General features: G+C 37.7%; 1 protein-coding gene across 1 annotated transcript; it reads left to right on the top strand.

The window, feature by feature from the left end:
- Window positions 1-1,060: 1,060 nt before the first annotated feature.
- On the top strand, window positions 1,061-12,715 carry SPC25 (SPC25 component of NDC80 kinetochore complex). The gene is made up of 7 exons (XM_047772811.1): window positions 1,061-1,195; window positions 1,996-2,148; window positions 2,248-2,313; window positions 5,293-5,439; window positions 6,544-6,648; window positions 10,544-10,642; window positions 12,370-12,715. The coding sequence occupies exons 1-7, from the start codon at window positions 1,159-1,161 to the stop codon at window positions 12,492-12,494; spliced, it is 732 nt and encodes a 243-aa protein (XP_047628767.1). The 5' UTR covers window positions 1,061-1,158; the 3' UTR covers window positions 12,495-12,715.
- Window positions 12,716-17,416: the final 4,701 nt, after the last annotated feature.

Below are 17,416 nucleotides of genomic sequence, written 5' to 3'. Positions count from 1 at the left end.
GTAGGCAAAATAGATTGGGAGGGCAAGAATCTGGCGGTAAGAACCAGATAGTAAAGGCCTGGATAGAAAACTAGAAGATAGAGAAGGAGAGGTGCTGGGGGAGGAAGGGGGCAGAGAAGATGGGCGTGGCATGTAGATGAGTTTGTAAAGGGGCTGGCAGCAGTCACCTATGAAGGAGTCATGGAAGATTTCAAGATTCTAAACTTAAAGACTGGGAGGACACTAGTGCCATGAAAAGGAAGGGAATATTTAATGAGAAAATGGTAAGTTTTGTTTTTGAAATATTACTAGTTAAGAATTTTTGTGATATGACTGGAAGATAGCTGGAAATACATGATTGAAATGCAGAAAACTGAGCAAGACAGGAGAAACCTGAGAGACATCTATGTGAGATAGAATGAGATTGCCCTGGGAAATAAATTGGTGGGAAAGACAGTCAAGGACTTTGAGAAGCTTCTAAATTTAGATGATTGAAGAGAAGAGGAACCAGGAAAGGGACTGGTAGAGCTTCCCATCCATGTAGACTTTAGCGTAGTGGCATCAACTATTCTGCAACAATTGACCAAAATTTAATTATGATAAATAAAAACTGAATATTCTTTATACACCCAAGATCATAGCAACATTATTCGCAACAACTAAAAAGTGAAAGCAACCCAACTGTCCATCAATGGATGAATGGAGAAACAAAATGTATACGAATATACAAGCAATGGTATTTTTACTAGCTTTATTAGTTGTATTTAAACAAAGGATAGTATCAAAGAAGCGGGTATACTACTTGGCAATAGAATATAATTACAGTCCAATATTTATATTTGTAGAATTCTTTATTTGAAACGGATGAATGGCCGGCCGTTCAGATGAGTCCTCCAGGAACAATAAATTCTTTTCTTAAGCCTAGCTAAGAATTCGGCTGCTCTCCGAAAGAACTACCAATCCCAGAAAGCCCCCTGTCTCCATTTTTTTCGCGAGAATCCTGGAGGTTAGATTAACCAATCCCTTCTTTGAGGTTATATGTATCAGCCAATTAGAAGGCGAATGGGCGCCCAAAGGCGGGAGGCGGAAGGCGCCCTAGATTTGAAACAGGAAAATTGGCGCGTCTGCAGGAGCTGATCCTGGACACCGGTTGTTGGCTGGAATCTGTTCGGGTCTTGTATGGGGCAGGCGGCCGGCCTCAAGCCTGCCGGAGACGGTGAGGGAGGTGGAATTGAGTTAGGCTCTCAAATGCGTCTGTCGCCATGGGGGAAAGTGGGTTTGGAGGCGGAATGTGTGTTTTCGGGGGGCGGAGTCTGAAATGAAGTTGTTGCTGTTTGAGTGGCCTCACGGGATCGGCAACGGCGAGGCAGAGGGAATTGATGTTTCACCGAAGAGATGTCTGTGGCCTTCCTTGGAAGGTTTTGTCATTGGGAAGGTTTTAGCATTACAGAGAATTTGTGGCACCTGGAGTTTTACAGGACATCCTTTTACAGAGAGGGACACTGAGGCCCAAAGAGTCGAGGTCACCTGCACAGATGCTGGACTAAACCCACTAAACTCCCTTTCAGTTCCTATTTTACTGCTCCCTTCCCTGATCTGGGTGTGGAGAAGAGAGAGGGAGTGTAGAGCTGTGGGGTCTTATGCTGTGGTAGGGGACCCCGCTATCTGGGACCTGGCAAACTGGGCTGGAATTGAAAGTGCCAAAGAAGTCACCAGTTTTACTTGTGAAAAAAAGGGAGGCAAAGTTATTTTCCCAGGAGCAGAGAGTGTGTAAGCATTCTATGCAATTACACTATTAACGAATTCCTAGCAGATGAGTGTCCTGAATTCATGCTGCACTTTGACTATAGTTAAGTCCAGGTGGCTTGATCTGCCCTAGAATATATGGAGTTAAAAGTAAGTTGCTATCCATTTTCTAGCAAAGGTCAAACTGCCAAAATATACTCTATTGGAATATGTGGGTGATGTGATTTCAGTAACTTAAAAAATACAGCGTGTATCCTATTTATTTTGTAGCATTGTCTTACAAAATGGTAGAAGACGAACTGGCACTATTTGATAAAAGCATAAATGAATTTTGGAATAGATTCAAAAGCACTGTTAGTGACACCTCCTGTCAGATGGTGGGACTGAGAGAGAACTACAAGGACTCCCTTAAAGCATTTGCAGGTACCTAAAGTTAATTTGTAACATATTTTTTTTTTATATTCTTTGTTTTTTAGTGTTATTTCAGCTGAATTGAAACTACAATTCTAATTTCTTTTTCAGAAAAGCTGTCTGTGAAATTAAAGGAAGAAGAACGAATGGTTGAAATGTTTCTGGAATATCAAAATCGTATGTGACAAACTGTAGAAATAGATCACAGAGGTTTTTTTTTTTTTTAGATTAAACATCTTTATGAACTCCCTCATACAAGTAAAACTGTGTGTATGTATAGAATATATATCTATACATACATTGTATATACACACATAAAAATAATAAACATTTATGTACCCATAATCCAGCCTAATAAATAGAACATCCTATGTTACATCTTCCTGTTTTCTCACCTTCTAGAACTAATCTATCAATATTTTTTTTTGGTATAGAGTTTTTGATATTATATAAATGGCATTATTTTGTATATATTCTGTCCCTTTTTTCACTTAGCATTATACTTTTGAGATTCATCCACACTGATGTGTAGATGCTTGTATTTTTTAAAAATGAGTTTCACAGATTAGGGTTTGAAAAGTTGGAGACTCTTTGAGTTGACAGACTCTTTGGGTCTAGGGTTAATATCTTGACAGTTTTTCTCTCAAAATTTTTCTACTGTTTTTCCTTCTCTTTTCTACCACGCTGCAGATTATCCAGAGAGGATCAGCAACTTTTATTGAAATCTCACACACAGACCACAGACTTGTGGCCACAGGTCAAAATACTAAATTTAGCAGCACCGTGTTTTGAACACTGTCAGTTCAGAGTGTCTTTACATGGGACACATGTTCTTTAATTTGCCACAGTCCCTGATAGTTTCTTCTGCTCTGCTTTGCCTTGATCACTTACTTAACTCATTATCTGTTCCCTGAAAGCATTTGACTTTGCAACCTGTTATGGTAGATTTTTACTCATGTTTGCATTCTAAGCTGACCTGAAACTTCCATCCTCTTTTACTGCTTCTCATTCTCTCTGTAACTGGCAGCAGAAAGGGAAACTGTGTGTGTGTGTGTGTGTGTGTGTGTGTGTGTGTGTGTGTGTGTGTGTGTGTATGAATGTATGTAAGAGTGATACAGAGTTTAGGTCCTTTAAACACTATTGGTGGAGTTCCTGCTGTGATGCATTGGGTGAAGATCCAGTATTGCCCCTGTTGTGTAGGTCGAAGCTGCAGCTCAGATTCAATCCCTGGCCGGGAACCTCCATCTGCCATGGGTGCAGCCATAAAACAAATAAACCTTCTTGGTTTATAGAATCCGTAGAGATTATAAAATTAAATGTGAAACTATAATTTGCACTCGTTGAGTCTCAAAATGTGCTCTTAAAGATTATCAGTAGTGTGAAAATGTGTTCTAAATAGTATAAAATCCAAAAGTATTATCAGTTTTTTTCTTTAAAAAAGTCAATTTATAACGTGAACAGAAATATAACTTACCTAAGTTTAATGGATTCATTGAACATTTGAGTGCTATTTGCCAAGCACTGAGGAGGCAACAACACATAAGGTGTATTCTGAGGCTGCTCACGATTTAGTGGAAGGCGTAGATAGGAAAATTATGACATTGATAAGGATATTCTTATTATGTCACCCTGTGGAGTAAATAAGTGGACAACTGATATTGTCCCTGTTTTACAAATGTGGAAAAGAGGCCCTGCAGTTGTGATTTGATCAAGGTCCTTGGGTAACAACTGAGAAGCCAGATGGGAACTGAGGCCTTTTGACTTTAATTCTGTGTTTCTTTCACCGTACAATTCTACTTAATTTTCCCTAAAAAGTAGCATTTTTCTTTCTGGTAATTCTGATGTTTATTTTTAAATCATCCATGATATAATGTGATCATGTCCAAATTCTTGGAAAATACAGAAAAGTAAACAAAAAAAAAATCTGTGACGTTGAAACTCACTTTTTTTTTTTGTCTTTTTGCTCTTCTTTGGGCCGCTTCCGCGGCATATGGAGGTTCCCAGGCTAGGGGTCTAATCGGAGCTGTAGTCGCCAGCCTACGCCAGAGCCACAGCAACACGGGATCCGAGCCGCGTCTGCAACCTACACCACAGCCCACGGCAACACCGGATCCTTAACCCACTGAGCAAGGGCAGGGACCGAACCCGCAACCTAATGGTTCCTAGTCGGATTCGTTAACCACTGCGCCACGACGGGAACTCCTGAAACTCACTTTTAACAAAATGGCTTTGCAGTTTATATTTTTCGTTTGCTATGTAGGGTTTTTTTGGTAAGATAATTGTGTTTATGGTATGTACATAACTTTGGCTCATTTTTTTTCTTTTATCTACTATGAGAGTGTTTTCCCACTTTGAAAATATACTCCACCTTACTGTATTTAATTACTTATTAGTCATTTAGGATGTTTCCAGTTTTTCAGCATTATAAATAACACTGAAAATAATTTGTATATAACTACATGTACACATCTTGTTTTCTTAGGGTAACTTTGTACAAATGAAATTAACTAGGTCAAAGGATGTAAATATCCTTAAGACTTCTGTTTTGCAATGTCAAAAATATTTTCCACAAGGACTCTAGCATTTTGCATTCTTCTCAACACTAGCTATTATTTTTGTAAACATTGTTGTAATGAATGAAAATTGGTGTGTTATTGCTTTATTTGCATTTCTCTGATTACTGAGGTTAAATTAGCTTTCATATTTATTAACCATCTGCATTCTCCCTCCTTCTGTCTCTGTATATTCCAGAGTCATTTATATAACATTAAAATTAGCTATTTCTTCAAAGCTTTTGTAAAGCCATCTTCTGGAGTTTGGTTGTCCTTGATGGTGGGTTTTATTTACATACTTGTTTAATGGCGCGAGGGGCAAAAGTCATGATCTTCTGATTTTGTATTTCTTGGTTTAATTTAATATTCTCATTTTAAAAAGCATTTTTGTCTCCTCATTTTTTTTTTCAAGGGCAAAGAATAAAGAATAGATTGGGTTTTTTTGTTGTTGTTATTCTTTTAAAATTTTTGATTCATCGGGAAAGGCTTATCAATGAAAGCATTCCTTATTAATCTTATGAAAGTCAGTGTTTGGCTCTTTGCTTAGATTCATGTTGACAAACAAAGCATATAGATTCTAGCTAATACTTTGTGCTTCTCACAGAAATCGACAGGCAGAATAAGCTCATTCAAGAAAAGAAAGATAATTTGTTAAAGCTGATTGCTGAAGTAAAAGACAAGAGTCAGGAACTGGAAGCACTGACTGCCAATATCCAGGACCTCAAGGAAGAATATGCTAGGAAGAAGGAAAGTAAGTTTCCAGTTGTACATATATTTATAACAATCTAAATCTCAAAGTGGTGATGGTTCATGGTTCAGTTTCACCATTCTGTACATCTTGCCTTCTCCCCAGTTCATTGACAAAGGTATAGATAACATATTTTGAGGTCATAGGCAGCCTCTCACCTCTCTCTGCAAGATGTTGGTGAAGTTGGCTACGTGGGTTTTGTTTTCTTTCTTTTTCTTTTTTCTTTTTTTGCTTTTTTTTTTGTTAAAATCCTTTTGTTAAAATCTAATAGAACTAGAGAACAGTGAAATTGATAGGGGAGTTTAATTAAGCAGAGTGGGAGACAGTTTCATTAAATAAGATTTGCCTGGAAGACACTGTAGTGTAATTTATGCAACAGATTTATCGATCACACATTCTCTGCCAGGAACTATTAAGCACACTTTTCACAGTACAAAGCCTCTTTGTCTAAGAATTTCATGTTTTTTAAAAAGGGTGCTTCTTTTAAATAGGAGATTTGTTCTCCCCAAGTGAAGTCATCAATTTTCAAATCTCTTGAAAATAGAAAAATTTGCTTTGTGAATGCTTTTTTAAAAAAATTATAGTTTGTTTACAGTGTTGTGCCAGTTTCTACTGTTCTGAATGCTTTTTATCATAGAGTTTGTGTGCAAGTCGGCATTATTTTTCTCATCTTTAAATATTACTTAGGGAATGTTGTGCTAAGTTAAAAAAAAATTCTAAACTAGCGTTCAATAAGGCTGATTTCTCATGAGAAGTTGTTATGTTCAGAAAAATAGACTGTTTCTCCAGTGAAGCAATTGGTATATTTTTAGCTAGCCAGAAAAGGCAAAAGTGTACAAGAAGTCTTTCTATTTCTCTGATAGCCATGCTAGTCCATGGCCTATTTATTCTTGCTACTATAAGATAGAACGAAACTTAATATTCTCCTACCTGTATGTATTTTCTTGTGCAGTTTATCCTTACATCATGAATAAACAGAACCCTTTTTGCTAATAGATAGAGTTAGAAACTGTAATTACAGTTGTTTTTTAAGTTTTTAAAAATTAAATGAACATTGAGTCTTATTTAAAATATTTAATACTCAGTGTCTGTGTTTTTTAATCATAGCTATTTCCACTGCTAACAGAGCTAATGAAGAGAGGTTGAAAAGGCTACAAAAATCTGCAGACTTGTATAAAGATCGACTTGGACTAGAAATTCGAAAAATTTATGGTAAGTAAAACATTGGAGATTATAAAAGTCTGTCTTAAAAAAACAAAAAAAAGTACAACCACTATGGATCACAGGATCTAGGTAATCTGAAAAATACACACAAAACATCTGTATGACCCAGCAATCCCATTCTTGGGCATATATCCAGAAAATGTTCTTTTCAAAAAGTTAAATGCCCCCCTATGTTCATGCAGCACTATTCATGATAGCAAAAGAAGGAAACACATTCTATGTCCATGGACAGGCTATTGGAGTAGGAAGAGGATGTCCATATACATAATAGAATACAACTCAGCACAAAAAACTGCAAAAAAAAAAAAAGGCATTTTCAGGCACACAGATGGAAAGAAAAAGTCTCATAGTAAATAAAATATGTCCAAAAGAGAAAGACAAATACCATGGGAAATGCCTTCCCTCTGGAATCTTACAAATGACACCAATGAACCTTTCTACAGAAAAGAAACTCACAGACTGGGAAACAGATATTTGGTTGCCAGATTGGAGGGGGAGGTTGTGGGAAGGACTGGGATTTGGAGGGTAATAAATCCAAACGCTTGCCCTTGGAGAGGGTAAGCATTAAGAACCTGCTGCTTAACACAGGGAACTATAACTAGTCACTAATTTGGGAGTCAAATGGAGGATAATGTGAGAAAGAAACATGTACATACATGTACAGTTGGAACAGTTTGTCATTAGGGAAATTGAGCCCCATTAAACAGTGATAATCGCAAACAATAAATGATTTTTTAAAAAACCGAAAAAAAAAAAAAAATAAAAGTCTGTCTTTTCCTAAGTAGAAGAGAATTTGAAAAATATTTTCGGAGTTCCAGTCGTGGCGCAGTGGCTAACGAATCCGACTAGGAACCATGAGGTTGTGGGTTCAGTCCCTGGCCTTGCTCAGTGGGTTAAGGATCCGGCATTGCTGTGAGCTGTGGTGTAGTCCACAGACGCGGCTCAGATCCCGCAGTGCTGTGGCTCTGTCGTAGGCCGGCGGCTACAGCTCCGATTCGACCCCTAGCCTGGGAACCTCCATATGCCACGGGTGTGGCCCTAGAAAAGGCAAAAAGGCAAAAAAAAAAAATTTCAACTAAAATAATGACCACATTATTAACTTTTTAGATAGTAGAGAAAAAATTAGAAAATGTTACTACCCTAACATAATTACTAATGCCCTGGGTATTTATCATTCACTATTTTCATAAATGTATTTTAGGCATGGTTGCCAACCCATGCAAATCATTTTTGTTCCCTTGTTCTTACTACCATTATACCTTCATAATACCATAAATTCATATGAATTACCTTCATGATGGTAATTTTAAAATGGTGATATGACAGTTGATTCATAAGTGTAGCATAATTTATTCAATCTTGTATCATTGTTTAACCCATATATTACTTCTAAGCTAACATTTGGATTTTGCCTTTTTCCGTTTTAGAAATACTATAGTGAACATAGATAAACTTCTCCATTTTGGGGGTATAATTTCCATGGAATTCCCAGAGATGAATTACTGAATTCAAGCATGTGAATGTTTTTATGGCCATTATGTAATATATGTGTCAATTTACAACAATATCTTTTGTGTTGGGAGTCCCCAAGGTCATACTCGCATTTGGTGATTCCCTTAGAAACACTTACAGGACTCAGCAGATAGTTGTATTCAGGCTCAGACTTATTGAAGTGAAAGGATACAAAACAAAATTGGCCCAAAAGAAAAAGGCATGTGGGGCAAAGTCTAGAGGAAACTAGCTTTTCAGGCACAAGTTTTCAAGGGCCCTAATCCAGTGGAGTCACACAACCATGAGGTTGCAGGTTCGATCCCTGGCCTTGCTCAGTGGGTTAAGGATCTGGTGTGGCTGTGGCTGTGGTGTAGGCCAGCAGCTGTAGCTCTGATTTGACCCCTAGCCTGGGAACCTCCATGTGCCGTGGGTGCAGTCCTAAAAAGCAAAAAAAATAAATAAATAAAAATTTAAAAAGAGAGACAACACAAATTAAACCCTTCATTTTGCCTAGCCAAATATCTTATGAAATCTTTCCTGTGGCATACGTACCTCCTGTTAGATAAAAAAATCTGGTGTACTGACATAATTACTTCCTTTTGAATTTAAATATGACAGATTTATTTTGCAGTTTCTGAAGATTTCTTTTTATAATTAAAAGAATTTTTTATGCTATAGAGTAAAACTAAAACGCATGTGAATTTCTACTTTGTGGCAGCCATTTTGGATTTCTACCAGGTATTTACTCCTTGGTGAGCATTTGGAGGTCTTCTGGAAAATAGGCAGTAAGTCCAGATAATTGTAGAAAAAGTCAAATTGAATTTGTTTGGCCATGTATTTTTATTATTATAGAATTTGCCATTTTAACTCTTTCATTGTATAATTCGGCGGCATTAATTACAGTTACAGTGTTATGCAACTGTTGTCACTGTCTATTTCCAAAATTTTTCATCACTACAAAAGGAACCACTGTAGCCATCAAATAATTCTCATTCCTGGAGTTCCCGTCGTGGCACAGCAGAAACGAATCCAACTAGGAACCATGAGGTTGCAGGTTCCATCCCTGGCCTCGCTCAGTGGGTTAAGGATCTGGCGTTGCTGTGAGCTGTGGTGTAGGTCGCAGACCTGGCTTGGATCTGGCGTTGCTGTGGCTGTGGTGTAGGACAGCAGTAACAACTCCGATTAGACCCCTAGCCTGGGAACCTCCATATGCCTCAGGTGTAGCCCTGAAAAGACAGACAAAAATAATAATAATAATAATTCTTATTCCTCTCTCCCTCTAGCCCCTAATAACCTCTGATTTAATTTCTATCTATGAATTTGCATATTGTAGATATTTCATATAAATGGAATCATAATTTATCCTTTTGTGTCTGGCTTATTTCACTTAGCATAATGTTTTCAAAATTCATCTATGTCATAGTGTAGATCAGAACTTCATTCCTTTTTATGAACAATATTCTGTTTATATATATATATATGTATATATATATATACATCTGTTGGTGGATATTGGGTTACTCTCACCTTTTTGGCTACTCTGAGTAATGCTGCTGTGAACATTGCATGCAGTTATTTGTTTGAGTCTCCGTTTTCACGTCTTTGGAGTATATATCTAGAAACAGAATTTCTGGGTAATGTTGTAACTCTTTGTTTAAACTTTTTGAGGCACTGCCAAACTATTTTCTATAGCAGCTGCACCATTTTATATTCCCACCAGCAGTGCACAAGGATTCCAGTTTCTACACATCTTTGCCAACACTGTTATTTATTTTATTATAGTTATCCTAGTAGGTGTGAAATTATCTCATTGTAGAGAAAGTTGGATCATGGTGGTTTTGGTTTATATTTTCTCAGTGGTTACGTGATCTTGTGTATCTTTTCATGTGCTTTTTGACCATTCGCATGTATTCTTTGGACCAAGAGCTATTCAAGTGCCTTTGTCCATTTTGAATTGAGTTTTTCTCTGTGTTGTTAAGTTGTAGGAGTTTATATATATATATATACATGTATGTGTGTGTGTGTGTATGTGCGTGTGTGTGTGTGTATATATATAGTATATTAAACCCATATTAGACCTATGATTTGCTCATGTTTTCTCCCTATCTGTGGGTTGTATTTTCACGTTCTTAGTAGTGTCCTTCTAAGGGAAAAGTTTTTAATTTTGATGAAGTTCAATTTATCTGTTTTATTGTTATTGCTTTTGGTTGTATTTGAACTAGAGTGCATTTCAAAGCTAATTTGTAACATATTCGGAGACATTGGTTAAATGAAAAGATATACTTACCAGGATAGATACTGATAAGAGTAAATAAAGAAAGCTTAATTTCCATTGACAGCTTTGGTGCAATAAAATAATTCTCATACTAAATAATTTACTCTCTTTTTTCAGGTGATAAGTTACAGTTTATATTCACTAATATTGATCCTAAGCATCCTGAGATCCCGTTCATGTTTACCCTGAGCCTAAATGAAGCAAGAGACTATGAAGGTATGTACTCCTATCTCTTCACTGGTACTTAAGATTGGCATCATTATCTGACTTAGAATGTAAACTGCTGTGAAGGCAAGTAATATTCCCACAAGATTTTGCTTTCTTTTGTATATAGTCTTGCTTCTTGGGGTAATGATATTTAAAAGCTATGAGTATGGTTTTGATTTATAGATATCATCTAGGAGTGTTAATAAGGTAACTTCTTGTCAGGATAGCACAGTGGCTGAAACGTCTAAAAGACCCCAAAATCACTGCATTTCATATGCAAGTGTGAATTATCCTCTTAGAGAACTTAAAGCCATAAAGGCTATGACTGCCTAAATGTGAATATTATAAATTAATCGAGTAGGTGATTTTAAAATCAAATGTAAAATCAGAATGTGGTCATTTCCCAACGATTATCTTATCCTGAAAATTCCGCACATTGATGATTTAGCTTAGTTACTAATTCTGCCACACGTCAGAAGGTCTTTATTGTATGGGGAATATATATATGTTTTGATAATAATGTGAACAGAAGAGAATGGAAATATCTTTATCTTATTTTTATTATTGTAATTCCCCCTTTAAAGTAATCCTAACTTACTGAAATTCAGAAAAATGCTTCTTCGCTCTTCATACCTATGTTCTCATCTTTAAGCATCTATAGCAGACAGTCAGGTAAACTGCTGAATTGGCTCACTAATGTGCTCTCGTGACTCAATTCCTAATAGAATTTCTATTGCAAGGGTCTCGTTCAGGTACAAATGTTTGGTTTTTCTCTACATAAATGTCTTCTGATCTGATAATGAGTGCTAAATTTTAAAGAGCAAACCCCAGAACCTCTTACCTAGCTTCTTAGTTTTCTTCAAATGGGATAGCCTCTATTGCTCTCTACTGTTGTAGTGTTTGATAATGTAATAAAATAGAATCAACAGTATAAATGTTGAACCCAAGTGTTCCTTGCTATTCTTTCTCTGCTGTGATCACAGACCTTGTTTCCTAAGCAGTCTTTCCCAAAGAGCTGGAAATCTGATATAGTTGTGTTTTTTTTTCCTTGGATAAAGGGCAATATTGATAGTAGAGAAAGTTGGATCATTCCTTTCCTTTGACCACCTTCACTGGAGACCTGCTCCCGGTATATACCAACTGGTGTAACTGCATACGAGGGCCATAATGTTTTCTGTGACTTTGAGACTCATTTGATCTGTAGGCCATGTAAATACCACTTTGGGAATGGCAACCACACTTTCTAATGACCACCATTTCACTTGTATGATTTCAGATGTTTCTTTCCATAGTTGTAAGTTATCAAGGGTTGGCATTGAAAGTTGTTCTTTTTTTGATTCAGTGGCTGGAAATTAGAATTGAGGCCAAATTTTGCAAAGAAAACTGAAAACAGTTAATAAAAAAAACCAGCCCAAGCTGTTTAAATAGAACAAAATGTATGGGAAAGATAATGGGACATGGCATTCTGTTCTGTATCACTAAGCTCTTCAGTCCCTTGAATCTGTTTAAATTTAAAGCAAGTTATCTGGTACTTAGCATTTGAATATTTAGAGATTAAACAAAGGAAAGGTCCAAAGACTAGTTAGGATATGAAGATCAAGTATATCTATCATTCTATGCTGAAAGCATTTCAATAAAATTGAATTGAAATGATTTGAATCAGATGGGAGCATCTAAGTTAGAAATACTTCTATATTAAAAACACTCATTTAAATTGTCTTTTTTTTTCCTTCTAGTGTCAGACAGTGCTCCTTATCTTGAATGCCTAGCAGAATTTCAAGAAAATGTAAGGAAGACCAACAATTTTTCGGCCTTTCTTGCCAATGTTCGGAAAGCTTTTACTGCAATGGTTTATAATTAATGTATAAATAGTATATAAAGACCGTTATCCCTACTGTGTATCTTTTCTAAAAAGTTGTCATTGTTCATTTTGTCTATAATCCATTTATATTTTTGTAACATTTCCATGTGCTGTATTTCTGTAAATTGTTTTAATTAAAATCTTCTAAAAGAAGATTTATAAAGTCAAGCTTTTGAAGGACATGGACCAGTAATATTAAAAAGTGGGGAGGGTGGGCCCAACCTAGGGTTTGCAGTTTTTAAAATATACTTCACAAAATAAATAGTATCTTCCTTAAATCATAAAGAGTATTTTAGTCTCACACCAAAAGGAATCCACAGTTAAAGGACAAACCTTTACATCAGAAGAAAGTTGGCAGTATTCTAAGATATCTAGAGAAGAATTTAATTTCTAAAATCCAGATGTGGAAAATCTGTAACCAATTTCCATTTTGAAATATGTATACGGGTTAGCTGTGATCTGGATACACGCCATCAACAAAGACTAGAACTCAATCAGCTTCTTTTAGGATTTCATTTTTGTTACCATTCACTCTTTCCTTATAAATTTGGTTGTATTTAGGTAGCTGTCTCTGGTGGAAACCACATAATAAAATCTCAGGATGTCTTAGGCATGCCTAAAATCTATGGAACATTGACCTCCAAGCCTCCAGCTCCTTCTGACTTCTTGAAACCTTAGGGGGAGAGTTTAGGCCGGTTGTCTAGTTTGGGTCAGAGGGAGTTTCACAGCACTCTCCATCAGTCGCCTCTCATGCCTAGGCCTTGGCTCAGGGCTCTGCTTATTATAATGTAGCAGTAGAATTTATCTGAGAAGAAAGCTATGGACTGTGGGAGTGTTACCACTGATCCATCCCAGTGTGCAGACCAGCTCGTAAGAAGCATCAATTGATATTATCTCTGCAGAGATAAAAGGCTAATAAACTACCCTAGGGGTTGGAATGTGTGCTACTAACAACCACTTTATTCTGTCTTAGCATGGGCTTGGCTAAAGGGAGTATTTTAGCAGGGAGTTCAGTGAGCAAACCATCCAGTTTCCCTAGGCATATCTCCATATTTGGCCTTATATATATATCTTCCTTTAAATGAATATATAAAACCATATCAAAACCTAGTTTTGATTTTTATGGTTCAGCTTGGTTTGGAGCTTAAATTAGATCAGCAGGATCCATTTCTTAGCCGTTTCTTCTGGGTTGAGGCTCCATGTGGTAGATCCTAGCAATTTCAAGCTCATCTCGATCTCTGAACTAGTCACTGGTGATGGGATGAGGGGTAAAGTACACACCATTGGATTAGGCTAGACCCTCCGGAGACCCAGGTGAGCAGGTAGATTATCCTCAACCACTGAGCCAAGAGTGGGGATGTTGTAGTTCTCTAACTGGAAATAGAGGCTAGATGTTTAACAAAAAAAATAAAAGATGACTACTACAGTGAGCACATATTTACTGAACTCCCTGCTTGAAATAGATCCACAAGGAATAAGCATAAAACTTAAAAAGATTTTCACTCATTGAAACTAGAGAAAGACCTAGCCCCCAGGGGGTGCCCTAGTGGATCAGCTGCATAGGACTGCCAGCTCCAGGCAGGACCCCCTGCAGCCCAGAAAAGCTGCAACAAGCTCGGCCGAGCCGGGAAAAGATCTCAGATGGTCTTTCTGAGTCGGGCTGCCTCCGGGAGGAGCCTCTTCGGTTTCCAACGGCCCTGCTACCCACCCAAGCCCCCAGGGGGTGCCCTAGTGGATCAGCTGTATAGGACTGCCAGCTCCAGGCAGGAGCCCCCACACCCCAGAAAAGCTACAACAAGCCTGGCCAAGCCGGGAAAAGATCTCAGATGGTCTTTCTGAGTCGGGCTGCCCTGGGGAGGAGCCTCTTGGGTTTCCAGTGGCCCCGCTACCCGCCCAAGCCCCTAGGGGGTGCCCCATTCCCATGGAATAGCTGCTCAGCACCACCAGCCCCCTGGAAGAGCCCCTGCAGCCCAGAAAAGCTGCAACAAGCTTGGCCCGACTGTGAAAAGATCTGCCTACATTCTCAGGCCATCCTTCTGAGTTGGGCTGCCCTAGGGAAGAGCCTCTTAGGTTCTCAGTGACCCAGATAGCTGCTCCAGCCTCCAGGGGGTGCTGCACTCCTGAGGAACAGCTGCCCAACACCGCCAACCCTCTGCAAGAACCCCACAGCCTAAAAACACCAGAGCAAGCTCTGCATGACCAAGTGAAATCTGCTACCATCGGGGTGTGGACCTCCCAGTCCTGTCTGCCCTCAGGAAGTCCTCCTTTGCTTCAAAGAAACACTGTTAGCCCCATCAACACTCCAGAAAAGCCACACTGCCTCAAAAAAGATTGAGCAACAACGCCAGCCCTCAGGAAATATTCCACGGTAGTGACAAGGCAAACACTGCCCGATAACGGAGAGTACAACTCCCTCAGGAGAAAGAAAACAACAGGCAAGATGAAGAAGCTGAGAAACCACCCCCAGTCAAACCAACAGGAGAACTCACCTAAAACAGTCAACAATGAAACAGATCTCTGCAGTCTGACAGACCTGGGGTTCAAAAGAGAAATAGTGAAAATCCTGAAGGGATTAAGAGAAGATATGAACAGTAATGCAGATACCCTCAGAAAGGAACTAGAACATATAAGGAGGAGCCAAGAAAAACTACAACATTCATTTGCAGAGATGCAAACGGAACTAAGGGCAGTAAAAACCAGAATGAATAATGCAGAAGAACGAATCAGTGATATGGAAGATAGAATAATGGAAATCACTCAATCCGGTCAACAGACAGAAAACCAAATCCAAAAACTGGAAAGCAATATTAAGAGACCTATGGGATAATGTAAAGTGGGCCAATCTACGCATAATAGGAATTCCATAAGGAGTAGAAAAAGATAAGGGGATGGAAAATATATTTGAAGAAATTATCGCTGGAAACTTCCCAAATCTAAAGGATGCTGTGTTCAAGATACAAGAAGCACAGAGGGCCCCAAACAAACTGAACCCAAATAGACCCACAGCAAGACACATCATAATAAAAATGGCAAAAGTTAGTGATAAAGAGAGGATCCTAAAGGCAGCAAGAGAAAAACAGAATGTTACCTACAAGGGAACCCCCATAAGAATATCAGCTGACTTCTCTACAGAAACACTACAGGCCAGGAGGGAATGGCAAGAAATATTTAAAGTGCTCAAAGGAAAAAATATGCAACCTAGAATACTCTATCCAGCAAGAATATCATTTAAAATAGAAGGGGAAATAAAAATTTTTTCCAACAAACAAAAACTTAAAGAATACTGCAACACAAAACCCAGGTTAAAGGAGATATTGAAAGGGCTTCTCTAAACCAAAAAGAAAGGAAGGAAAGGGAAGAAAAAAGAAAAGAAAAAAAAAAAAGAAGAGGAAGAACTAGGACTGAGGAAACCGCAATCAGAGAGCAGTCACTCAAATAAGCCAGCATACAAATTTAATCATGAACAGGCCTCAAACAAAATAAAAAGAAAAAAAGAAAAAAGAGTCATCAAAACCATAAAATGTGGGCAAGGGATGTTAGGAAGTAAATAACCCTTTTTGTTTGTTTGTTTGTATGTTTCTCTTCTTAATTTTAATATAGTAATGAAGTGTTTGAACTTACAGGACCATCAGGCTAAAACACACAATTATGGGAAGGGGTTAGCATACTTAAAAAACAGGGCAACCACAAGCCAAAAGCAAATATTGCATTTCCAAAAAAAAGAAAAAAAAATACACTCAAGCAGATAATAACAGGAGACCATCCAACCAAAAAAAAAAAAAAAAAGAAAGGAAGAATGAAGAACCATAAAATCAACTGGAACACGAGGTTCAAATGGCAATAAATAATCATCTATCAATTATCACCTTAAATGTCAATGGACTGAACACCCCAATCAAAAGACACAGAGTGGCTGAGTGGATAAAAAGGCAAAAACCTTCAATATGCTGCCTACAAGAAACTCACCTCAGGACAAAAGATACATATAGATTGAAAGTGAAAGGGTGGGGAAAAATATTTCACGCCAATAGACATGACAGAAAAGCAGGAGTCGCAATGCTCATATCAGACAAAATAGACTTTAAAACAAAAGACATAAAGAAAGACAAAGAAGGACACTACTTAATGATTAAGGGATCCATCCAAGGAGAGGATGTTACTATCATCAACATATATGCCCCAAATACAGGAGCACCCAGATACATACAACAAATATTAACAGACATAAAGGGAGATATTGATGAGAATACAATCATAGTAGGAGACCTTAATACCCCCCTCACATCAATGGACAGATCCTCTAGACAGAAAACCAATAAAGCAACAGAGATCCTAAAGGAAACAATAGAAAAGTTAGACTTAATTGATATCTTCAGGACCCTACATCCAAAAAAAGCAGAATACACATTCTTCTCAAATGCTCATGGAACATTCTCAAGAATCGACCACATATTGGGACACAAAGCGAATCTCAATAAATTTAGGAGCATAGAAATTATCTCAAGTATCTTCTCTGACCACAATGCCATGAAATTAGAAATCAACCATGGGAAAAGGAAAGAGAAAAAACCTACTGCATGGAGACTAAACAACATGCTACTAAAAAACCAACGGGTCAATGAGGAAATCAAGAAGGAAATTAAAAACTACCTTGAAACAAATGATAATGAAGACACAACCACTCAAAATCTATGGGATGCTGCCAAAGCGGTGCTCAGAGGGAAATTTATAGCAATACAGGCCTTTCTCAAAAAAGAAGAAAGATCCCAAATTGACAACTTAACCCTCCACCTAAATGAATTAGAAAAAGAAGAACAAAAAATTCCTAAAGTCAGCAGAAGGAAGGAAATTATAAAAATCAAAGAAGAAATCAATAAAATAGAGACTCAAAAAACAATAGAGAAAATTAATAAAACCAAGAG

The sequence above is a fragment of the Phacochoerus africanus genome, chromosome 3 (assembly GCF_016906955.1).
Source record: "Phacochoerus africanus isolate WHEZ1 chromosome 3, ROS_Pafr_v1, whole genome shotgun sequence".
In the NCBI taxonomy this organism is placed as follows: domain Eukaryota; kingdom Metazoa; phylum Chordata; class Mammalia; order Artiodactyla; family Suidae; genus Phacochoerus; species Phacochoerus africanus.
This window is presented reverse-complemented; position numbering and strand designations above follow the sequence as displayed.